This window comes from Astyanax mexicanus, chromosome 17, assembly GCF_023375975.1.
Source record: "Astyanax mexicanus isolate ESR-SI-001 chromosome 17, AstMex3_surface, whole genome shotgun sequence".
Taxonomy (NCBI): domain Eukaryota; kingdom Metazoa; phylum Chordata; class Actinopteri; order Characiformes; family Acestrorhamphidae; genus Astyanax; species Astyanax mexicanus.
Window position 1 is genome coordinate 20,260,001 of NC_064424.1, and position 25,671 is coordinate 20,285,671.

A 25,671-nucleotide genomic window follows, 5' to 3' on the forward strand; every position below is an offset into this window, starting at 1 on the left:
CTCACTTATTTAGCTTTCTTCAGTCTGTAAAATTAAAATAAATAAATAAAACATCTCTTTCCCATTCCCAACTAACACTGCCACGCTGTCCACAGGCATGACTACAGGGACCCCCTATTGGCTCTTAATGACAGAAAAGAAATTACGTAATTGCCAATTTCACCCCTACAAACAAACAAATCTGTGATTAACCCAAACTAGTGGTTTTCCACTAGTTAAGGCAGTTGAGTTTAGCATGTATGGGACTGTAAGTGGTTTAGAAGTTAGCCCAAAACCTCTCTAAAGCCTTTGGTACTCTACACAACTTTGGAGTTGTATCAGATTATAGACAGACAGAGAGTTTTCCTCAATTGTATTTCATATTATCTCTGTAGGTTTCAGAGAAATGGCATCATAATATATGATTCGATATGATGAAAACCTTCAGCATAATGTTAAAGTATTAGTATTTGTAATTCCATAGATAACAATGCAATATATTGCCCAACCATAGTTACAAATGTGTAACATTCTTTTGGCAAAGTAAATTTTTTTCTTTTCACATTTTTTTTTTAGTTCCTACACTGCATGTATGTTGCTCATGTCTAAAGCCTGATATTAATGTATGTGTGGTTTTCCAGCTGCCAACGTGCTGCTGTCAGAGTCTGGTGAGGTGAAGCTGGCGGACTTTGGTGTGGCGGGACAGCTCACAGACACACAGATCAAAAGGGAGACGTTTGTGGGAACGCCTTTCTGGATGGCCCCAGAGGTCATCCAGCAGTCTGCATACGATTCTAAAGTAAGACTTTAGATCTCACACTGTTTGTGCTCACTTGTATTAGTTGTGCATTCATTTTGTTGCTTCCAGTTAACAGATTAAGCCAGTGGTTCCCAACCCTGCACCTCCTGCCTTGTACATTTTTTTTTTACAGTAACACACTAACTGCATTCCATTTCACATGACCTCTAAGCATTTAACATGGGTTTCAATCACTTTAAGCAAGTAATAGTGGCTATTAAAGCTTCAGTTGGTTAATTTCTTCATTCACAATGCCCTGTAATCATCACATAGAAAATAGTATGTCGCCTTAAAAGCAATCACTGACTGCTCTTTTGCTTTCTGATTAATCTAAAACATTGGGTCAGTGGGTGGCTGATTTTGAAGTACATATTGAAAATTAAATATGTAAAATATGGTGTAAAATCTGTCTTGATTGCTGTTCCATGATTTCTTTTCAGGCTGATATCTGGTCTTTGGGGATCACCGCTATTGAACTGGCCAAGGGAGAGCCACCAAACTCAGACATGCATCCCATGCGTGTTCTCTTCCACATCCCTAAGAACACACCCCCCACCCTCAACGGCGACTTCTCCAAATCCTTCAAGGAGTTTGTGGACTCCTGTTTGAACAAAGACCCTACGTTTGTAAGCACAAATACTAATTACTGGCTACTGCTTAGACTTCCATAAAGTAGAGAATTGACCACAATTAACTGTTGGTCTAATGGAACGTGTATTTGTACAGATTTGGCAGAGGGATTACAGACTGTTGTTAGGAGAATATGTTTATATGAATATCTAATGTATTCAATATATCGTTGCTGTTTCAATTAAAATATGCATCTCCAGAATAGCAACTTTACTGGAGAGAGATAAAAACCATTTTAACTTTTAGTGGAAGTTTATTTTATTTTTATTTCAGATCATTTTGGAGAATTTGTATTGGTCCAATAATGTAGATAGGTTGACTCATTAATGCTTAATAATTGCAGGAAATGGAGATAGTTTTTTTTCATTGGACAGTGACAAAATGTTACTGGTGTGAATATGGTTATTTAACAAGTATGTGTGCCACTTGTACACCATTGGATTTGCATTGTATTCTGGTAATTGTAGCAGTTTTAAAAGTTTTGTTTGTAACTGAAAAAGAAAAAAGGCTGCAAACCTAAATGTGACTCTAGTATGTAGTATTACACCCTTAAGGCCTATCCGGATGGGATTAGTTTCTCCGGGGGACGTCTGAGTAAAATATTTTACACTTCTACTCTGTGAATAAAACTATTGCATCTGGAAAAAACAGGAGGACCAGTGAGTTTTTTTTTGCCTTTCCTCGGTCAGGTGTTCAGTAGCTCCTTCATTTTCACTCACTGTTGTGTTTTTATGTGGATCTCCGTGGAAACACGCCCAAAGTGTAATTATGGTGCATAGCAGTGAACAAATAGCTATTTTATGAGGGAATGAAACTCAGAAATGTGTGCCCGGATGTGACTAAAATTAACGGAGGACCACAGATTTCAGTAAAAAAAAAACAATAAGTAATTCAGAAAAACACATACATGCTCATTACAGACAGGAATAAAATCACAGAGGACCCCCCCATAAAAGAAAAATTACCCCAGGACCCCCTGAGAAACTAATCCTGTCCGGATCGGGGCTTTACTAATCATTTTACATCAGGGAACCTTGCAGTATATTTTAGTGTAGATAAGGCTATTAAGAAATGAACAAAAAGTGTGCATTATTAAGACACACCTAATATTGTATTATTGCAGATTAAATGTAACAGAGCAGTGTACGTTTTTTAACTTTATACATTTCTGAATTCCAGAGGCCAACAGCAAAGGAGCTCCTGAAGCACAAGTTCATTGTAAAGAATGCCAAGAAGACATCCTACCTCACAGAGCTGATAGACAGGCTGAAGCGCTGGAAAGCTGAAGGCCACAGTGATGGAGAATCCAGTTCAGACTCTGACTCGTGAGTAACCTGCGAGTCTTTTTCTTCTTCTTTAATCTACTGTGTCATTCACTACCCTGTTTCTCTAGCAAATAATTATAGATATTTACAGTATGCCTGCAGCTGCTGTGACACAGTGGAACTTAAACGCAGTTGTTGTGGATTTCAGCACAGTCATATTCGTTGTATATCATTTGACATGTTGGCTAACTTCTGGTAATTTCTAATTGAATTCAGAAACATTGCATGACTAAATAAAAAAAGCCAGAGAGTAGACAGAGCAACAAAGTGGAACGAAAAAAAAATCAAGAAAATCTATTGATGATTTCAGGCCTCACTCACTGTATTTGTTCAAATACAGATTTGATTTGATTTCATTGGATGCCTAACCCAATAGTAATCAAAGCCTTCATTTAAAGTCTTATTGTTTTATATTATATATATACCAGTGTGTGTGTATATATATATATATATATATATATATATATATATATATATATATATATATATATATGTATATATATATATATATATATATATACTCCAGTCATGTAAAAAAATAAAAAATGCTGTGATATATGTGAAACTGTCAGAATCTTGAAAGATACTGTGATATACATTTTCAGTCATAACGCCAGCACTATTGTATATGTTTTGACAATACTCAATGTCAAAAAAATAGTTGAACTCAAAAAGGATCAACTGACAGGAATAAAAATTGGTGGGTAGTTTTGACCTCATGATCCATGCAGATAATTTAAACTTGATTCAGGCTCATATAGAGAGCAATTTCTTAGATGGCAGATGACCTTTTGGTCTTTGGTGATTTGACAGACCAATTATACATTAATAAGGTCCTGCTACCACTGGTCCTTTCTTTTCTAAATGCACACTCTGGTGGGCTGTCCCAACAATGCTCGTCCACTTACTGCTGCTATCTCAAGAGCTTGCCTTGACCACACTGATGCTATGCCATAGACAGCGTCATCTTCGGATCTAGCTCTTACCCTCTATCAACATTCCAGAACTCTTAGTGTAGCGGTGTATTGTGGATAAGCTCAAGGCCAGATGCACATTTATGTAACTGTATTCATTAACATTTACATGTGGGAGACTACTTTTAGTCTGAGACTATAATATGAACATTAAGTATATACAAATGTGGTGTTGGAGAATTATGCCTCTTATTTTATTATTTTTTATATAACCAGTATATAATGCTGTATATAATCACTGAAGATGGAGAGAGTTGCATTCCTGTTACAAGTACACATTGTACATCTGATAGTAGAGATGCCAGATAACCTAATTATTCCATAACATCCTTAAACACGTCCAATTTTACAGTAATAAGAAAAACATATGTTGTACTTATAGCATTTTATCATACCTTTCCCTACCATGATGTTTCTGCTATAATGCATAATGGATTGTAAAGTTGCTGTTAATTCCCAACAGTATCTACTAATAGTACACTTATTGGTTAGTTTTAGATCAACTTAAGTCTTCTATACTGGAATATTATCATTCACAGTCCAGGCCACTGTGGTGTAGAGCTCCATTTATATGAGGGATAAAGAAAGTGGGGTTTGGTTTGTGCCAGTTACGGAACAAGCATGTTCCATAAAGGTGCAGTCACATTCTTATTAATTGTACTTGGCAAGTGGGTTGGTAGTTAAAGGCATTTAACCACTTTGTCTTTTTTAATCAGGTTCATTTAGGGGCGTTATCATTAGTTTGCACCCCAGGCTATGGTATGAGATTTGGGTAAGATGTGGGGACCTGATGATCATACAAAGTTGAATCTAAAGCAATTTAAAGGAGGTAACCAATGTTCTTTTCTAAGCTTACTATAAATAAATATAAGGCATTTTACTTGCATAAACAGATTTTTAGATGACAAATCTGTGTATAATAATATCCAGTGCTCATTTGACATTTGAAAAACCTGCTGAGTTACAAGGGAAATATGGCAAAATCCTTATTAACTATGCATTCTTACTAGTGTCGCTTAATGCGCCTTAATAGTCCAGTGCGCCTTATGTATGAAAATAGACCCGAAAATAGACGTTCATTGATAGTGCGCCTTATAATCCAGTGCACCTTACAATCCAGTGCACCTTATTAAGACATTTAAGACTCTTTTAGGTAGCCTAGGATCTTCTGACAATTAATATGGTATGTATGACTATGGCTTCTTTGGCATTTTTAGGCAAAAAGTTTAGGCAAAAAACAAATATCAAACAATAAAAAATGTCTCTGATTCTAAGAGTTACTGTAGTGTACTTTATATATTACTGTCAAAATGCTTTGAGTTGTTTATGTATGTGTTTATTGATAAACAATAGTTTTATTCATTATTCATTAAAATTCTAGCACCATTTTACAGCCCAAAAAATATATGTAGCACAAATAGTTGTTGCACCAAAAGCCCAGAAGTCCTATACAAAAACTAAAATGATGTTTGGCAAATAGTAAGGTGGAACTGATTGGGGTTACAGATAGTTTATTTAATAAAACGTTAGGCCTATTGTTTGTTAGTTATTGTAAACAGCATTTTTAATCAAATTACTGAATGACCCAGTATGCCAGAGCTAAACAGTTACTGAACATTCTCAGCATCATAGATTCTTCAGCCTTTGGCCATGTGACCACACTGTGGCATTGTGGCTTTTGCACACTTAGTGTGGTTGTAAATAGTGCTGCATATGTTTACTATTATCGTGAAACAAGTTTCCAAGATAAGAACATCACAAAAGGATGTGAAAGCAAAAAGCTACAAATGACGTCATTAAATAAAGCTGCATTTACTTATTTGCTCAGTTAGGGCTGGGCAGCTGATACTAATATTATTGTGATAAATTGCATTATAGTGTCTCACAGTATGCTTTCCTAGTGTAGATATCATTAGTAGGAGTGTATCAGTTCATAAAGTCATGGCTCAGTGCTGTTTAGACTTCATGGTTCAGTACAAGTACAACACAATGGTAAGGGAAAAAAACAACTAGAAGAAAAAACAGTACAATAGTGAAATTGAAATTACATAATGTGTTTAAATATCATGATAGAATGTTTTCACCATATCACCAGCTTCCACACTCAGGACAAGCAGATTATCTTTCTTTTTAAAATGTGTTTTAAAAACCTCTGTGGTCTTCTTGATTTTACAGGGAGTCCAGCAGTAAGGACAGCGACTCATCCCCCGAGTGGTCCTTCACCACTGTCCGAAAGAAGAAGCAACCTGACAATCAGTCCAATGGAATGGTTTGTGTTGTTTAAATGATAGTAAATAAAAATGTACAAGCTTATTGTCACTACACTGAACTGAAACCAGCTCCCTCTTTCTCTTGCCTGCAGGACCAAGAGGTACAGAAAAAATCTGCCAGCTTAGCCACAGTCATAGGTCCGGTATTTACTGAGGTAAGGAACAATCTATTTACCATAATTTTCGCACTATAAGGCGCACTTAAAATCAGTTAATTTTTCCAAAAATAGTCAGTGCAGCTTATTATCCGGTGCACCCTGTGTTTATGTTCTGCTGAAGTAGAACATTATACAGGAGTTTTAGTAAAGTTTCTCCATCACGAGACTGGAGCAGTAGTAGCAATAGCCGCTAAGCACTAGCTCTTTTTTTTGCCGTTCAGAGGTTAGTATTATCAGTCTGTAGCCTGCTGCTAACCCCGGCTAGCATTAGCTACTAAGCGCTAGATCCTTTTCCATTTAGAGGCGAGTATTTCGAACTATAGCATGCGTGTTTAAACAAGCTACGTGGGAGGAACCGCTAACTCACTTATATCGCTCTGGCTTACTGGAACACTCAGGGTTCCTCAGTGTCGTGATGTTGGACAGCATTAGCGCTAGCGATTAGCTGCTATTAGAAGGAAAACATGGCGACACCCCTGTTCCTTACTAATGTTGCATAATGTGCCTTATAATCAGTTGCGCCTTATGTATGAAAATAAACTAGAAAATAAACGTTTATTCGTAGTGCAATTTATAATCCGGTGTGCCTTTTAGTGCAAAAACTACAGTAGTCCCTATGTTTATTAATCTGTGTTTAAGTCTAATTTAAATTATTAAAATGAACGAGTGAATACAGGATACAGGAGTCCCATTTTTTACAGTGCTAATGGACAACTGCTCTTTAGTTTAGTTTTTTGATTGATTGTTCATGTTTTTTGTGTTTGTAATGGTACTGCAGTCATTTTGTGAAAATATGATTATCTGAGCTTTTTCATATGAGTGGTAACTAGGGCTGCATGATGTAGGCAAAAAACATGAGATTCTGATACCGTGATAATGTTATTAAGTATCCTGATATAGATTTTATCAGTTACAATCCTAATTTAGCTTAACCTCCTTAAGTTTTTTTGGTTCTTTTCTTTTCTGCACTCATTTTGTCCAGGCCAAAAAGTAGTTTGGTGTGTGTGTACTATGCTCAGCCTCGCTCTGCCTCCAGCCTTTTGTCGTGATTATGCTGGTGTATTTCACAACGTTATCACAGCTCTTTTAATGTGTTTTTCATGAAACTTCACATCTCCATAATGATAATTCAGTTTATTGTAAAGCTTCAGTGTTAACTCATGGCAGGTAATGTTAAATTAAATGTCTGCTGACACCTGAGATCAGTACATCCCATGCAGGTGACTCCTAGGGTTTTCCAGCTCTTTTAAAATCAGTGTGTACTTTGCTCAGTCAGCTTTTGCATCTCTGTGGGTGTACACCTGTGTAAATCCACAAAATTTTACTATTGTTTTACTAAGTTAAAAGGTACTGTGGTAAGATTTGCAGAGTGCTTCTTCATTTGTGTCACCACTGTAGATAAGAGTGAGAAATACATTTAATATATTTAGAGCTGATATGTTTATTTGACCACCTAAACATTTATCTTGATAATAGCATGTAGGCATGCATTTGTATGCTGTAATTTAGTGGCTTTAATTTGTGGTCCGTTTCTCTCCACAGTACTATGTTCAGATGGTTTATTTTATGTGTTAAAACTAAACATCACTGATACAAAGCACAACTGAAGACAATGTAATATCAAATGTCAAATATGTTATTATATTATAAAGGTTATATGTATTACAAACATGTAGTAATATATTTATATATTTTTTAGTTTAGGTTTGTATAAGGGCCATTCCACCGAATCTGTGCCATTTCTGTCCCCAGGAAATTACATACATAAATGTGCACACACAACAACTAGTGTCTTGTACATTGACCTGATTTCAAAAGTATGATATGTAATTAAAAATGTATAAAAACTACTTGGAACACTGAAAAAATAGGATGTGTTTCCTCTCCCCACTCTCTAACTACAAACTTTACCTTGAAAAATAATTATTAAAATCCTTCAGAGATGTTTTTTTTTGCATTGTTGTGTGACTCCAAATCCCATCTGTGCTTTTAAAATATATTTTTTAATAATAAATCCATAATATTTAAGTTAAAATACAAATTTTTGGTTGTTCCTGTGTTTTACTCATTCGTCTTAGTGTAAAACATTACCCAATCTGAACAATTTGGAACATTCCTCAAGTCACATCTACAACAGAAAGTTCATCAGTTGGTTTTTCAGATGATCATGGGAAGACCAAAATAAAATTCCCTCATATTGTATTATACTATTGCTGAGGAGGTCAATCTCATTCCTGTTACCTAAATTATTCTTTGATGTTATTTGTTTATTTTTAAAATACAAATTTTGGGAAAATCACTAGAATGTGCTTAGTCTTCTCATGATATTATTTTTAAATGCCACTATGTTATTATGATGCATTCGAAAGTGACTGTAGGTTGAGGCATTGCTCATCACAGAATTAAAGTAATAAAATATAACATGATTTATCCCTGTAGGTTTGCAGTTGATCATAGTATAAAATGATAGTAATTGCTAATTTTCATTCTGTCATTTCTGTTAGCTGAAGCTGCAGCACAGGGACGGGGATGTGAAGAGGAGTGTGATTGAAGACCTGGAGAAAAGTCTGCATGCTGCTGAAGACGTCTGTCCTGGGGTTACAGACAGGATGATCAGTCACATCCTAGAGAGAGTGCAGAGGTCAGTTTGCCTTCTTTCCACACACGCACGCACGCATACCTACACACTCCTCGTGTATCTTAACATTTTTATTTGCACTTGCAAATAAAAGCGTCACACTATATTCTTTATTTGCTTTATTTTCGACTCCACAGTCAAAACAGTAATGCAAATAAAAAAGCACAGCGTCCCAAATATGGGTGCACAAAATATTGATATTCCAATATTTAGATATTTTTTTCTCTGGAGTGCATTATCAATATGTGGCATCAAATATTGATATTTCTATTGACGCATATGCCATCTAAACTCCCTAATGCTCGTTGCAAATTTGACTCCACGTGGTGGTGCCAATCTAAAGAACTAGGTAATGGGAAATGAGAACAGTGTGATTTTTTTTTTTTTTTTTTTTTTTTTTTTTGCTTTTGCTAAAAAGAGCAAAAAACCCTGATGTGATAATTAGGGGTGGGTAAATTGGGCCGATATATTTTAGGGTATAATAAAAATCGTTTGCGATATTAAAAAATGTTGGCGATATTATTGCGAACGATATGATATCACGCACCCCTAGATAGCAGTCTTAACTATTCCAGATTGTCATATGTGCCTTAAATGTGTTATCAGCAAAGACAATTTTATTCTGGTATTTTCAGTGTAGTTATGGGCCACCTATATGTGTAGAATTGAAATCTGATTGATTTTATAAATGTGCTATTAAAAAAAAAAAATCTACCCCAGCTTTCATTCCAGCTGCATGGATGACTCTACTGCTGCTTAGCATCCAGGTGATTGAAACAAAAATATAAGGGTGGATTTTTACTTTCTGGACCTGGATGTGCTACCATTTCTTCCTGTGATAAGAGCTGTGATCACACAGCTGAAAAGTGTCTCAAATTCGATCTTCTTCTTCATCAGGGAGATAGATGTTTGTGGCAATGCGAATTTGGTATTTGATATTTTCATATGTGGTTTGGAAACCTAATACATACCCAATATCAACTCAGCCTAAGCTGCCAGAATAAATGTTATGAGATCTTTACATCCATCCAACTTGACTTTCAACTTAAATACAAATAGCAAACAAATGATGAATATAGGTCACATTTTAAAATAGTGTGGACAGTGTGATAGTGTGAACAGCCTAAAAACGATTTGGATTTGGTGTGAATTTATTTACAATCATAGTATTGTGTGCAGTCGTGTGTAAAAGCTGATTCAAAGATTGCTTAGTAGTTTTAGCTTTGTTATTTTCCCATCTGCAGCTTTTACTCCAGAACATGCATGTTTTAGAAAAAAAAAAATCACTTTTCTTTCTTTTTTAAATCTGCAGGTTCTCTGTGAGTTAGTTTGGCTGTGGAATAAAGGCACACAGACGACTACGGAGCTGGATGACTGAACAATTCGTCAGGCTTCTACAATCTCAGCTCTTCCTGTTCACTGAACATGAACACATACATACACACACAAACACACTCACGCTCCCTCTTTACATACAGGGACAGGAGGGACGCGGGTTGCACACACACTATTAAAACCAAAAGGAATTTCCTTTTTTCCCAAAGATAGAAATATATATTTGTTTAATTGTATTTATATAATTTTGCCATGTGCTTTTATTTTAGCCTTCAGCTGGTGCCCAATGACGTGTGTGTGAGTGTACTCTTATTTTAGGCTGTATTTTATGTTGAGAGATTCAAGAGTCACAAACATCCTTATTGGTTTTCCACTGAGCATTAGACAGGAGTCAGTTCACACATTTATATATATATATTTTTTTTTTTGACCCGATGCAATAGCTGTTTATTTTAAGCTTCTCTCTGTAATATTTATGTGTGGGAGGTGGACTATACAAACTCAATGTCTTTTTTTTTTTCTTTTTTTTTTTATGAGGGGAGAATTTCTGTTTTACACTCTGCACACTGTTACTTGTAGCATTACAGAACTGCTGTATGGGATAACCTTCATATTCATATCATGTCAAAGAGAACATAGAATACCTCAGTTAGAAAAAGCAATCAAATAAGAGAAGGCAAAAAAAAAACGTCCCGCGACTAGTCTTTTTTTATTTTTTACTATTATTATTATTATTATTTTTTAAATTGTGCCTTTGGCACACGAGGTCAAGTTATGGGAGAGGGACTTTGCTGTGCAAAAGAAGCTTCCATTTTTGACACTCAAGATCAAAGTTTCTTAAAAATAGTTTTGTACTTGGAAATTGGCAATATATTTTTGTTACTTTAATTACTTTTTTCTGTTCCCTAAGTAAGGAGGGATTAAAATGCCCCATTCTGATTTCATACTTTGCCCCGTATTTGTTCTGTTCCCTTTTTTATATAATATTTTGCAGTTTCTGAGCTATTTTTTTATATATAAATGCAGTGGGAGATATACTGTAACTCTGAAGGAAATGCACTGCACACACTTTGTATTGGATGAGGCGATTTTTTTTTATATATATATACTTTTTGAATTTCAGAACTCTGCACACACATTCCACTTCCTTTAAATTGTTCTATCTCAAGAAGGAAAGTGTGCCTCCATCCAGCAGAGAAACATCTATTTATATATGGATACCCTACAGTTATAGTTCAGTAGATGGGAGCTCCATATATAAGCAGCGGCATAGGAACTTGGACGGATATCAGGCTTTTAAAAAAAGGAAATGTTTTATTTGGGATAGTCTTTATTTTGTTTTCATATGATGTAATGAAACAGAAGTTTCCTATTAAGAGGGATCTTTTTTTCGCCAAGCATTTAAGTAAACGTAAGGGTGCCATTACTGGTATGGTGGTGAGGTCATCAGTGCTCCTGTTGGCTGGGAGAAACTATGCCAACATCCCGTTGTGCCTAAAGTTCAATTCTGTATGTATTTGTCAGGTGTAATTGTTGTTGTTATATCTTTAAAAGCTTTAAAGGATGTCACACGTTGCCAGACTGTCTGAGGTTTGAGAGCAATAAGGTGTTTGGTAGATTTTTTTTTAAGAAAATGTAGATACAAAACTAGGTTTTGTAAATGTTCTCTCTAAGCTTTTGTAAATGTTATTGAAATTGCTACACAGATTTCTGTTGAAGCTGTATCATATATTTCTATAGGCGTTTATCTTTTGCTTCAACTGTTACGAATTACTTTTTGGTTTGGTTTGACAAATAAAGATGTAAATTATGAAAGTGTGATCAGTTTTTTTTCCCCTAAATTCCTTTCAACAAACGTCCCTAAAATAGAAATTTAACGTATTTTACAGACTATAAGGCACATTGTATTCAAAGGCGCACTATTAATGAATATCTGGTTTCTAGTTGCTAAATGACAATATTTTTATTTGGAATTTGGGAAAAATGTCCATAGTTTATATAAAAAAACAAAAAAAAAAAAAACAATGCTCATTTTACTCAAACATATACCTATAAAAAGCAAAATCAGACAAACTAATTCAGAACCTGAAGTGGTCTCTTGATTTTTTTTTTCCAGAGCTGTAAATGGTTTAATTTTGTAGGGACCATCCAAACTGTGACACTATCTGTCCACATCACATCACAAGTTATGCTGAAACTTTCAATACTGGTCCTACTGGTCTTTTTGAACAGCATAATGCACAAGGATTTCTCAGGACATGCATTTGGATGCTGTGGTGGAAGAGGCTCTTTGTCCATCATTTGAATCCTCATCCTCCTCGTCCAGCTGCAGGCTTCCAGACGAAATGCGCATCCGTGCCAGTGGCACTGAACGCACCATCCTGCCTAGACCAGGACAGAAGTATGGACAGTCTGAATCAGAGTCACTGTGGCTTAATTCCGGTTTGCTTCCTCCAGCTGGCTGTTCAGGTCCTTGGGATGACTGTAGGGGCAGGTGGGTAGGCCGGGCTGGACTCTGCCTCCGGGACAAGTGGGGGTAGTGCCCCAGAGGCCTGAATTCAGAGGCTGGGGTGCCAGTAGCCGGCTGCTTCAGAAGCTTCATGTCCGACTGGCTCAGAGAACGACGTGGCAGGCCTGTTTGGTAGCTTGAGTCGTCACTAAAATGGCCCAGCTCTTCGCGGCCTAAGTCCAGGCCACCCCTGCCTCCACAGTCAGCAACTGCGCTTGTTATGTACAGCCCTGGTGCCATCCCCAGACCATGGGGCAGACCAAATCCCAGACCCAACCCTCCGTACCGTTGCCTCTGTCGCCTCACCAGGGCTGGGGACAGGGTTGATGGTCCAGAGAAGCTGGAGGATCTGATGACATCATCCAAGAAACAAGCCTGCATGGAGGGTTGAACGCAATGGGCCATATGACCACAGCGACATAGCAAGAGTGGAGACCCAGGGTGGCTCAGAGACAAAGAGGAGCTGAGTGGGTACACAGGAAATATAGGTTGCAGCCCCAGGCAAGCTTGCGGATGTTGGGGACCGGGATAGAGCAGCACCAGTTGCTGAGTGTTGGCCAGAAGACGGCCCCGTTGAGGCAGGTTGGTCTCACCAGTGAACCTGCATCGAGTCCTCCAGTCTTCCCCAAGAAGTCTTGGTAAACTTTGAGGGGCTTCAAAGGCATTCAAACATCCCATTTCAGTGGCAGAGAAGGAGGAAGAGCTGGACTGTGCAGATGAAGAGAGTTGCGAGGGCTGAACCTGTGGATGCTCCACTTCAGAAGAGACGAGGACCCCCGTAGCTGATTGGCTTCGCTTGCTGGCCTGAGTGCAGCCAGCATGAGGGAAACCACAGGATTGTTCATAAGCCTGTAAAACAAAAATTTAAGATAGTGGTTTCTAATCTTGGTTAAGTTTTCCTATTTAGTATATTTTTCTGTCCTCTAAACCAGGATGAAAAATATATTTTTTATATTTTTACCCAATTTTACCTCAGTTTGGAAGAACAATTACCCAGTCCGCATTCATATAGACTCCCAGCATCACTAGTAATGTCCCCAGACATGCCAGCCGCTGCTTCTCATAGACCTGCCGCTGATGCAGCATCACTGCTAGCCGATCCGCACAGAGGAAAGCACAGCAACCCAGCTATGATATACAACAGCTAACAGACGCCTATGCTGACCAGCATCACACTAGGACTGAGAGAGCAATGATTTTTTTTATCCTTTAACCTGTGACTTATTCTCGATATATGTTCTCTACCTTTTTAAGGAAGCAGGAGGGGACAAACAAGACTGCAGTTACCTTACCAAAACTTCTATGCCACTAGTTCCAATACAGTTAAATATCATGCAGATCCAATGGCTTACAGCTTAAGGTTTCGAGGTGGCATGGCTGTATGTGAAATGACCATATTTACTCTAATATGATGTTCTTCTAAGTATTATACAACTGTACACCACCACCCATTTTAGTCCTTTCCATTTTTTTATTTCGGTCATTTCCAATTATCTCCAACCCCATTTTTAGAGCATTTTTTTTTTATTTGTAGTACTTTATTCAATTTTTAGAAATGCATTTCTATTGATCCATTAATAACTGTGATTTTAAATTCAGCCAAAAGATGAAAAATTCCAGTCAGTTTGCCAAGGTTCATCTGGGTTTGTACAGTCATAATAAACCTGGAAAAGTAATGGAATTTGAAAATAGCAATGTCCAGGCCTGGATAAATTTTGAAAAAATAAAAATACCCAGAAAGTTTTGGAAAAGTCATAAAAATTAGGTCTACAAATCTTTGTTCCGTTTATCGATGAAGAAAATCTATTTTAAACTAACAAAAACAGCAGATCAGAGTAAATTCAGTAATTTAGCCCTACACAATGGAGCGCTCAGGATCTAACAGACATTTTATTATTAAAGATTGTGTCAGCATTTTTATAAGATTAATTTTAGGCCTACTATAATTGATTTTGATTATAGTTTTAGTTGCTTTTTGGTTGTCTTCACTGATGTTTTGGTAATGAAAATTTGCCTCAAAGGCATAGAAAAGTCATAGAAATGTATTGGTTAAAAAGTGTATGAACCCTGTTCATCCATCTGCTCTGTCCATGACAATATTTTACGTTTGTTCATTGCTAATGACAGTTGCTTCTATAGGAATATATTAACTTATATCCCATTTATCTAATATATTAAACTCAAAAATCCTAACCAGAGCATCTAGTACCTGTTTGGAGACATCAGTGAGCAGGTCAGGAGAGGATCTGCATTGCCTTGTGTCGTAGTACGCCTTACAATACTTCCTGTATAAGAAAACCAGGATGACTATTATAGATATACATTGACTCAGTGTAAATGCACTTGGTGATTTATTTATTTATTTATTTTTTATTTATTTTTTTTTTTCAGACAGAAACGTTAGCTCAGCTCACCTCTCGAAAGGTAAGTTCTTTCTTTCTCCTCTTCTCACACAGTCCAGAAGCTGCTTCTGAGTTCTGCCACTGCAAATATGGGATGTTATTGGGAAAAACTGTTAGATCAACTGTTAAGGAATATGGTTTTATGATTTAATGGTAAACCTGATGGATGGAAGGGTGGGGATGATGCAGTGGGCTGTATCGTGTCCAGGTCTGACCTGTATCTGAAACAGGAGCCCTTGCTGTAGATCAGAGACTTGTGGCGAGCTTTAGGCTCCTCCGAGAGGCGGAAGAAAGCATGGTACTCCACACACATCTTCCAGAAGGCCTTGCAGACATCTCGGCTGGCCATAGAAAACTCCACTGTGTCCTTATGGGAAGGCTGTGCAAGATCATGCAAAGACTAAGCCACATAGGCTACATTCTCATTACCAGGCAGAAGTGACTAAAATTGGATTTTTTAGCTTAGTGTGGCTCAGATCTGATTTTTTTCTTGGCTGTGTGAACGTATCCAATCCATGGACATGCAACATGAATGTGAACGGTCAAATCGGAATTCACGCATCTTTTTGATTTTGTGCATTCGCTACATGCTTCTCTGTCGTACCCACACATCTCTTGGTGCAGCTGTGCAGCTATAGCTGCAAAAACAGCAAACCGTCAAGATAGCCGATTCCGATCTGAGCAAAAAAATCTGATTTTAGCAATGTGGCTTGTAATGTGAAAGTAGCCTGAAGTGTTGCATATTTCACCGAATTTATAGCAGACTCAATTATGTTTTGAAGAAATAATAATAATGATAAAAAACATTACCACAATCTTTGCATAGAGTTTTATTAAAAAGTGCTTCCTCTTGAAGCTCAGTTTGCGGATATTGGCCCAACTGAAGGTGTTGATTTTGGTGTTTCTCTGAGAACAGGAAAAAGCAGTTAGCAAATGTTAACCTGGACTTTCCCAAATAATACTGCAATTTATTCACCATACTGTCTTTTTAAGCTTAAGATTTTGATCAGACAGATCAAGGAATATAATTGCTATAACTTAAAAAGCAGTCAAAAAATCTTTACCTCAAACAGTAATTTTTCATAAAAAAAAAAAAAAAAACATAATCAAATGTTTATACCTGAAATACCAGCACGCCTGAATGAGTCACGGCCAGATTGATCCTCATACCCTCTCCGTCACTCGCTGCTTGAGGACGGATACCGTACATGTCTAATTTACGAGCCACTTCCAGCAACTGAAAATCAGCCTCTGCTGGGGTCTGACCTCTGGTACAGAAAGAGAAGATTTAATTATGAAAAATGTATTGACTCACTCACTAGTGTTTAGCAGGTTGAAGAATTTCCATAAGGGAACATTTAATATGTTGGTGTCTAATGTCAGTTAAACCGTTGTCATACAGGAGTCACCTCTTCATTATATAACCCTCAAAAGTTTGAAAACACCTTCTAATTCAGTGTTTTTATTTTTTTCCCACATTGTAAATTAATGGTAGTCATCCAGACTATGAAGGAACACATAAGGAATCATGTACTAACTTGTAAAGTGTTAAACAAAACCAAAATACTCTGTGAAGTGTTTAGATGGCTCTTATCTGGGGTGCGGTTAACCTGTGGTTTCCAAAGCTGGTCACTCTGATTATTCTACTGGGGCAATCTTGATGAGAGCCAGTTTCATCATAGCACTTTTGATGGTTTTCGTGACAGTATTTGAGGATACTTTCAAAGTTCTTCACATTTTTCGGATTGACTGACCTTCATTTTTGTTCTTTACTTAGTTAAGTAATTCTTGCCATAGTATGGATTGCTCAAATAGAGCTATTCACTGCATACCAACTCTACCTCTTCACAACTTCACAACTGACTCTTTCAAGCACATGAAATTAAAGTAATTAACTCTTGACAAGGCACACCTGTTAACTGAAAACCATTCCAGATGACATAAACTTGAATGAGGAAATGCCAAAATATCTTCAAAACTCAAAAATCAAAACATATTCTGCTGTTTAAAACTTTTTTTGTTTGGTATTAAATAATTCCATGTTTTTTTTATAGTTTGGATGACTTTAGTATTGATTTACAATGCAGATAATAATGAGAAAACACAAAACACATTTGAATGGTTCAAGAAAAAAAACAACTGGACCTGTTTTGTGTAAAAATCTGCATCATCATTACAGTGCAAGAAATTCCAAGGTTTTACATCACCTGTGTCTTTTATGAAAGCGCATGATCTTTTTATTGAGGCACTCTTGGTTGGGAATGTACTTCTTATTTTTTTCCAAGTGCTGCACATCCAGCTCCTCAACGTAATCCCCAATCTCAGCTGTGACAAATCATTTTGGCATCCATCAAATGCCAGATAAAAGTTTGATTAATGAAAATACAAAATAATTTTTGTTGTATTGTATGTTTAGCTATATCCATGTAATAAAATTTCTCATTAACATTTTAAACTGGTTTAGCAGCAGATCCTGCTGCTACTGGGGTCCACGTACTGTTGGGAAATGTAATTGAGCCACCACTAATGGACACACTTTACACATGCATTTCTGAACAAGCTGAGAGATACAGAATGGATACTAATAGTAAAACAAGCATGTGGATTTTAAACTGATGTGGTACAGAAATATTACAGGATTTTGCATAAGTGTAATTTGGGTTGCACAGCATTACGCAATTGTCCTGCCTGCTTCTCCAAAATTATATAATGTAGTTAGCAGCAAGAAGAACAAAAAACTGTTTTTGTGAGCCCGAGCCCGATTTAAACAAGACATTTTTTAGCAAGTACAGCGTTTAAAACTGAGCTTTTTATAAGCGTTTTTGGGCTGTTTGAATGAGCAAAATCTGTTCAGAATGATGTTAATTAACACTGCAACACTAAAGAGACATCGATCTATTATTTAATACAATGTTTATTAAAAACTGATCTTCCTGTCAACTCTTATAAAATTAAAAATGTTTAAGAATATAAAACACTTTATGAAGCTTCGTGATTGTAACATTCTAACTTTTTTTTAAACAGTTTAATTTGTTACTTAACTAATGTGATTATCACGCCATAGCTTTATATAAAATAAAAATAGCATTAACAAACAGAGCTCGACCCAGTCCGAGGAAAGTGGTGGGAAATCTCAGGTCAGGCCTCGGTTCAGGTCAAGTTCGGGCAGAGAATCTAAGCTCTAGCAGCGAGATGATCCAGAAGCAGCAGAGATATAGAGTTCTCCCTATTACAACGGAGGATCAACATTTTTGAGCAATTTTGAAGCTGTTGCTTTAATTTAACAATGCTAGTGTACATAATGCTGCTTTAAAGCAGTACTATACTAGAATTGGTATTTCTTTTTTCTGGACTCCCTCTACAGTGCATAATTAATGCTTTGAGCCACTCCTTAAGGAGAAGACGAGAGACAAGCATTGGAACTAAGGGAGTAGATCTATATTTCAGGATTTTACACAAATCACACAGCATTATGCAGTTCTTGTGAGCACTGTCCTGTCCTGCTTCATCAAAGTTACACAGTGCCGTTTCTGGAGTAGCAATATATCCCACCCTTTAACACCTTTTAAATAGAATGAACACATATCTACATACCCTGCAGCAGAAGAGAGACCAGCAGGGCAGCACTGTTGTCATTACATGTCAGGCTGCTGTTTGACAGATCCTGTTTGATCTGAAGTGCAAACAGGTACCTGTGAGAGGAAGACTGTGTTCACACTGAACTCTGTTATATAGAGCTTTGGTAATGTTTACATACTGCTTAAACAACTAAAATAACTGCCACAACCCAGGTTAGCATAGCTGAACCTCAGTAACACACAGAGCTGTGTAAATATGATTTTTATTTAATTAGTCATTAGTAATCCATCCATTGGTAATAAATAAGAGTGGAAGGTCTTTGTAAATACATTTTGAATGTAATACAGCATACCTGGTTAGTTCTTTCTGAAGCTGACCTGGATCTGGAGGATAGAACTTCACAATGAAGTGGAACTTTAGGTCACTTGTGTCTGTCAAGAACAGAAAATCAGCATTAACAGAGAGTTCCAGTCAAAAGTTATTTTGGAATTAACCTCATTGTAAATGAATACTAAAGTTATCCAGACTATGAAGGAACACAGAGGGAATCTAACTTAGTGTAGTAACGTAAAAGTGTTAAAACAACTTAAAATAGGTTCTATTAACTGTGGTGCTGTTAACTTGCAGTTTATGAGGTAGTTCTGATGAAGTAATCCTGTTCAACAGAGGTAACTCTTCATGTTTCTTTTCTGGGCTTCCCTCTTAAGAGCCATTTTTATCATAATGTTTTTCATGGTATTTGCGAATGCATTGAGGATACTTTCAAGTGGTAAAAAATTTACTTTAGTATTAATCTACAATGCAGACACATCTAAAATAATGAAAAAACACTGAAGTTAATGTGTGACTGGGACCTTTTATCACATTAATATATATTACAGGTACATAACTGAACCTGTTCTTTTCAGATGTTTTTTGAAGTTGTAATAATTTGTATTTTTCTATTTAAAATCAGCTTAAGATGTTCAAATGTCCATCATTCTTGTGGTAGAGTGCATGTACAAAATCTTTAAGATTCTCAATGTTGTATCTATAAAGGTTTGTGTACAGGGTGAGTCTAGAAATGAAAGGACAAATTACACACCTAAATACCCTAGCAACTAATGGGTGAGTTGGTCTATCTTTGGAACATGGTAACTTCATACTGGAAGAAGGGCAATTTTTTTCCAATGGGAAGGTGGTCATGTAGAATATTAAAGTAGACATGATTTTCTCACAAAAGTCAATTGCCTTAATCTGTTTTGCAATACACAGAAAATTGAACACAGACCTGAAAGAGCTCAATCTAATCGTTATGAACCTGCATGAAAATCTCTGGAGCAATGCTGTTAAGAGCCTCTACGATGTGGTGCTTTTGTGCTCCTTATTGTGGGGAAGTCTAATTCTTTTCTAGACAAGTATATATTCACAGAAAATATATATTCATATAACATCACCCTTTGGAGTGATGAGGGGAAAAAGCACCATCTACCCATCCAGAGAGAGCAAGGTCAATTGTGCTCTATCAGGGCTCCGGTAGCTGATGGCAAGCTATGTGAACATGATTTGACCTGGAATCTCCTCACATTATTGGTATTAAGAGAGAAAATACTTTAAACTCACTTTTAATTTGTTTTGTAAGAGGCTTCAGTAGTTCCAGCCATACCTATGGATACATACACAAAATATGCACACATCATTTACAAGTATATACAAAACAAGCAAACATAATAATAAAAAAAATAGTCTGTAAGAGTATTTACATGTACACTGCTCAAAAAAATAAAGGGAACACTCAAATAACACATCCTAGATCTGAATGAATGAAATATTCTCATTGAATACTTTGTTCTGTACAAAGTTGAATGTGCTGACAACAAAATCACACAAAAATCATCAATGGAAATGAAATTTATTAACCAATGGAGGCCTGGATTTGGAGCCACACACAAAATTAAAGTGAAAAAACACACTACAGGCTGATCCAACTTTAATGTAATGTCCTTAAAACAAGTCAAAATGAGGCTCAGTATTGTGTGTGGCCTCCACGTGCCTGTATGACCTCCCTACAACGCCTGGGCATGCTCCTGATGAGGTGGCGGATGGTCTCCTGAGGGATCTCCTCCCAGACCTGGACTAAAGCATCCGCCAACTCCTGGACAGTCTGTGGTGCAACGTGACGTTGGTGGATGGAGCGAGACATGATGTCCCAGATGTGCTCAATCGGATTCAGGTCTGGGGAACGGGCGGGCCAGTCCATAGCTTCAATGCCTTCATCTTGCAGGAACTGCTGACACACTCCAGCCACATGAGGTCTAGCATTGTCCTGCATTAGGAGGAACCCAGGGCCAACCGCACCAGCATACGGTCTCACAAGGGGTCTGAGGATCTCATCTCGGTACCTAATGGCAGTCAGGCTACCTCTGGTGAGCACATGCAGCCCGTGCAGCCCTCCAAAGAAATGCCACCCCACACCATTACTGACCCACTGCCAAACCGGTCATGCTGAAGGATGTTGCAGGCAGCAGACCGCTCTCCACGGCGTCTCCAGACTCTGTCACGTCTGTCATGTGCTCAGTGTGAACCTGCTTTCATCTGTGAAGAGCACAAGGCGCCAGTGGCGAATTTGCCAATCCTGGTGTTCTCTGGCAAATGCCAAGCGTCCTGCACGGTGTTGGGCTGTGAGCACAACCCCCATCTGTGGATGTCGGGCCCTCATACCATCCTCATGGAGTCGGTTTCTAACCGTTTGTGCAGACACATGCACATTTGTGGCCTGCTGGAGGTCATTTTGCAGGGCTCTGGCAGTGCTCCTCCTGTTCCTTCTTGCACAAAGGCGGAGGTAGCGGTCCTGCTGCTGGGTTGTTGCCCTCCTATGGCCTCCTCCAAGTCTCCTGGTGTACTGGCCTGTCCCCTGGTAGCGCCTCCAGCCTCTAGACACTATGCTGACAGACACAGCAAACCTTCTTGCCACAGCTCGCATTGATGTGCCATTCTGGATGAGCTGCACTACCTGAGCCACTTGTGGGGGTTGTAGAGTCCGTCTCATGCTACCACAAGTGTGAAAGCACCACCCACATTCCAAACTGACCAAAACATCAGCCAGACAGCATAGGTTCTGAGAAGTGGTCTGTGGTCCCCACCTGCAGAACCACTCCTTTATTAAGTGTGTCTTGCTAATTGCCAATAATTTCCACCTGTTGTCTATTCCATTTGCACAACAGCAGGTGAAATTGATTGTCAATCAGTGTTGCTTCCTAAGTGGACAGTTTAATTTCACAGAAGTTTGATTTACTTGGAGTTTTATTGTGTTATTTGAGTGTTCCCTTTATTTTTTTGAGCAGTGTATAACTAAACACACATTATGTTTATATGTAAGTGCATGATTCATACAGTATATTTCTCTGTATATACAGAGGGAGCATATACACACACAATATACTCTGCCCTCTGTAATGTTCGGAACAAAAACATTTAAATTTGATATGCCTCTCTACTCCCCAGTGTAAAATCTAGCATTAAATCTAGACTTATTTAATTTAAGTGTATTTGCATACATTTCAGTAACATTTTAGGGCACTATAACATTAAGACATAGCAATAATGTGTAAACGAAAATTAACAATTTGGTGCTGGTGATGTTTTAAGACCTTGGTTTCTTGGGGCCGATGGGCATATCAAAGAACAAAGTGTCATTATGGGGGGGTAGTGTATAGAGTGCCATTCAAAAGTTTGAAATCAATTTTCATTTGAAGATTTTTTGTTATTTTAAATACTTCTTGTTAATGCTAGTATTCCATATTTCAGGTATTTTGACAAAAACAAAGATGTGGAGTAAATATCAAACTAGTTCAATCTGTTTATAGATTAAAATACCTCTGAATGGCAGTGTTTATGTGTATAGTTTTAATAGCATATATAACTTACATAACTGCCGCATTGGTGGCGAAATTCAAGTCCAAAATATTCCTTTTCTAAAAGTTTAAGATGTCCACACACCTTGTTGAAGAAGTCATTCCCAAGTACATTTTGCTAAAAAATAAATACAATAAAATAATCTGACAATGTAACTCAATACAGTAAATACACAGCAAATACAGATTAGAGGGTATTTCACAAAGTAAGAATTACTCAGTTTAGCCAGACAACTGGCCAAAAGCCTAACCAGTCCAATCAGACAAGAGCTGAGGGACATTCCCATTAGACAGGTCTTGACTCTGGGCTTAACTTATTAGGCTACCTGGGAAAGACTGCAGAGGACCACAGTAGGTTTCATTTCTGTCAGCCAAGAACAGAAAGCTGAGGCTGCAGTGGTCATAGGTTCACCAAAACCGGTAAATAAAACACTGGCAAAACATAGGCTTTGTTTGGTCTGATAAATTAAGTATTTTGCAGAAAAACACAGATTGTATAGTCAGAATTTGGAGCCAACAATATGAATCCATGGACCCAACCTACTTGTGTTTGTGTCAATCACAGATTTAGTGGGTTTAAGTTTATTACCACAGGCAATCATTTAGATGTGGTTCTCTGTATTTACAAAAGAACAGAAACTGAATTAATGTAATTTTATCATGGAGAAGTGGTTAGTAGGTTAGTATAAAGAATAGGAAAAGGAGAGACATAAAGGAGACAGAATTGGGCCTTTACATTAGAGCCCTAGGAGGCATAGAACGCTCTGACACACTACAGAACTGCCCCTGTTTTTAATAGCTTCATTACTAATCTGCTGTGCCCCCTGCCATTCCTCCTGGTCACTCAGCAGAAAGCCCCCTCCGTCCTGCACTTTGTCAGTTTATTGTTCGGTGGCCTACTCTAGATGCACTAAATGCCCCTCAGCATGTGTGTCCAGTCCAGTGAAGACCAGGGAATAATGGAGTCATACAGCAAACACACGCTTTACTGGAGACTTCTCACACACCGTCTGCACATCACTCTGCTTTGAGGCCAAGGCTGCATCACACAGACACATAACTAGAGGCTGATCTACGCAGCAATCATGCTTAGATTGTGACCACTTTGTAACAACCCTATGTCTTGGTATCAACAATGTTCTCACAATGTTGGAATGCACTATATTCAAAAACAGTGCAGGTATGGGTAAATTAAAGTGAAGACAATTTAAGACTAGAGAATGATGCTAAAGATTCTTCCATTTTCTGACAAAACAAATTGAAATATAAAAACGTTTACAGTTCTGAACAAACAAACAAGCACCCAGTGCAAAACTGAGGTTATCTAACTGGTATTCATGCCTACAGTGTGGTTCTATTTTTGTTTGCTATTTTTTTTCTTACTATCATACGAAATTTGAAAATTGTGAAACAATTATATTTAATTGTAATGTTTTTAAACCATTGAGAGAAAGAGTCTCAAGACTTTTTAAAACAAAGTAAGGCATTTTTAGCTGAACAAATTTAAGATCTTTTAAGTATTTTTTAAGGATCTGCAGATACCCTCTAAATTACAGCTCTGGAAAAAAAACAGATCTCTTAAAAATGTAAAAATTAGTTTCTTTGATTTTACCAAATTGAAAACCTCTGGAATACAATCAAGAGAAAGGTGAATGATCATAAGCATCAAACCAAGCTGAACTGCTTGATTTCTTTGCACCAGGAGTGGCATATAGGAACAATGTTCCTTTTACTTAAACATTTACCTAAAAATAGCAAAATCAGAGAAACTGATTCAGAAAATGAAATGATCTCGTTTTTTTTTTTGCAGAGCTGTAGTATATAATATGGTCTTTTTGCAGGTAATGGAACGTAATTGTAATTTTGGAAAGTTATCAGAGTAAATGGTGCAATCTGTGGACAACATTTTAGGACTACTGATAAAAAGTAGACAACATTGTGACAGCTTTGTTTGTTGGTTGGGTAAGAGCTTCCTCACCTCCATTTCAAACGTGTGCTCGCTGTCATCCAGAAACACAACAGGAAGGTGGAGTGTGTTCTCTCTGGGGGGTCTGCGTGAGGACTCGAGCTGCTTTCTCCTGCAGGACATCCTCATGCCCACAAGGAGAAACTCCCTGAACCAATAACATACAATTAAAATCACAGAAAGTGACTTTCTACCTACATACCTATCTACCTACATCTTTAATGAAGGACTGCTGAATGGTAATAGTTTTGGAATTATATATTATTTATCCTATACACGGGGTTATTATAACTTAATGAATATACACTGTTTATTTCACAATTTGAAACAGTTAAATGAAATATTAACATGCCCAGAAAAGCTTAGTTTACAAAAAAAATCCAGAAAGAAATACAAAACAGAAACTGCTGGAATAATTGTGTGTTTATTAGCAGCGTTTAGATTTAAATAATCTGAATAAAATTAATTAAAAGTGTGAATTAAATTCATGAAAATGATCAATGGAGAGAGATTATAAAACACCAGTTAGAAAAACATCAAATAAAATGTTAATTTTACTCACTTTTTTCCGTCATGACCCCAAAACACAACCACGATCCACATCCCACATCTCTCTCTCTTTCTCTCTTACTCTGTGTGCGTGTGTGTGTGTGTGTGTGTTTAAAAGAGAGAGAGAGAGAGAGAGAGAGAGAGAGAGAGAGAAAAAAAAGAGAGATTTTTAATTGCAAATAAATTATTCCGAGGTAATTAAAGAGCTTGATTATCGGAAATAAAATAATTGGTTGAATTTAAATTATAGGTTCTATATTTTTTCATCCAAAATGATTATTATTATTTTTTTATCTGTGTTGTAATTCCTTCAGTGAGCCGCTGGAGGTCACTGCCCACACGCCTGTTGAAACGGACATGGTAAAACTTAAAAGTAAGATATGTAATTAAAAAAATATATATTAAAACTACCACTGAAAAATAGCATTTGTAACCGGTCTCCACTCTCTAACTATAAACTTTACCATGTAATATAATTATTAAAATCCTTCACCGATGTAATTCGTTTGCATTGTTGTCTGACTCCTAATCCCATGTATGCTTTAAACATATTTTTTTCATAATAAATCCATAATGTTTAAGTTAAAATACACGTTTTTTTTGTATCCCTGGGTTTCACTCACTCCTGTTACCGTAAAACACACACATTACCCCATCTGAAACAT

General features: G+C 37.2%; 2 protein-coding genes across 3 annotated transcripts in view; one reads left to right on the forward strand and one right to left on the reverse strand.

The window, feature by feature from the left end:
- stk26 (serine/threonine protein kinase 26) overlaps positions 1-10,290 on the forward strand; it is a 27,577-nt gene extending 17,287 nt beyond the window's left edge. The window contains exons 5-11 of the mRNA XM_007247041.4: positions 621-778; positions 1,219-1,404; positions 2,588-2,733; positions 5,883-5,976; positions 6,070-6,132; positions 8,640-8,776; positions 10,086-10,290. Of these exons, the coding sequence (XP_007247103.1) occupies positions 621-778; positions 1,219-1,404; positions 2,588-2,733; positions 5,883-5,976; positions 6,070-6,132; positions 8,640-8,776; positions 10,086-10,101 (800 nt within the window). The 3' untranslated portion in view covers positions 10,102-10,290. The remainder of the gene's footprint in view (positions 1-620; positions 779-1,218; positions 1,405-2,587; positions 2,734-5,882; positions 5,977-6,069; positions 6,133-8,639; positions 8,777-10,085) is intronic.
- A 540-nt stretch (positions 10,291-10,830) lies between these two features.
- Positions 10,831-25,165, reverse strand: frmd7 (FERM domain containing 7). Of its 2 annotated transcripts, XM_022667329.2 has the most exons (13): positions 25,020-25,110; positions 24,470-24,605; positions 22,505-22,609; positions 20,201-20,243; positions 18,951-19,029; positions 18,614-18,711; positions 17,227-17,344; positions 16,140-16,287; positions 15,830-15,925; positions 15,235-15,398; positions 15,032-15,100; positions 14,827-14,902; positions 10,831-13,466 (listed from the first exon to the last, which is right to left on the reverse strand). In XM_022667329.2, exons 1-13 carry the CDS (start codon positions 25,058-25,060, stop codon positions 12,360-12,362), a joined length of 2,280 nt encoding a protein of 759 aa, XP_022523050.2. In that variant the 5' UTR covers positions 25,061-25,110; the 3' UTR covers positions 10,831-12,359. The 2 variants fall into 2 exon arrangements, with proteins under 2 accessions (XP_022523050.2, XP_049322366.1); XM_049466409.1 differs by lacking the exon at positions 22,505-22,609 and having other exon boundaries at positions 25,020-25,165.
- Between the last annotated feature and the right edge of the window lie 506 nt (positions 25,166-25,671).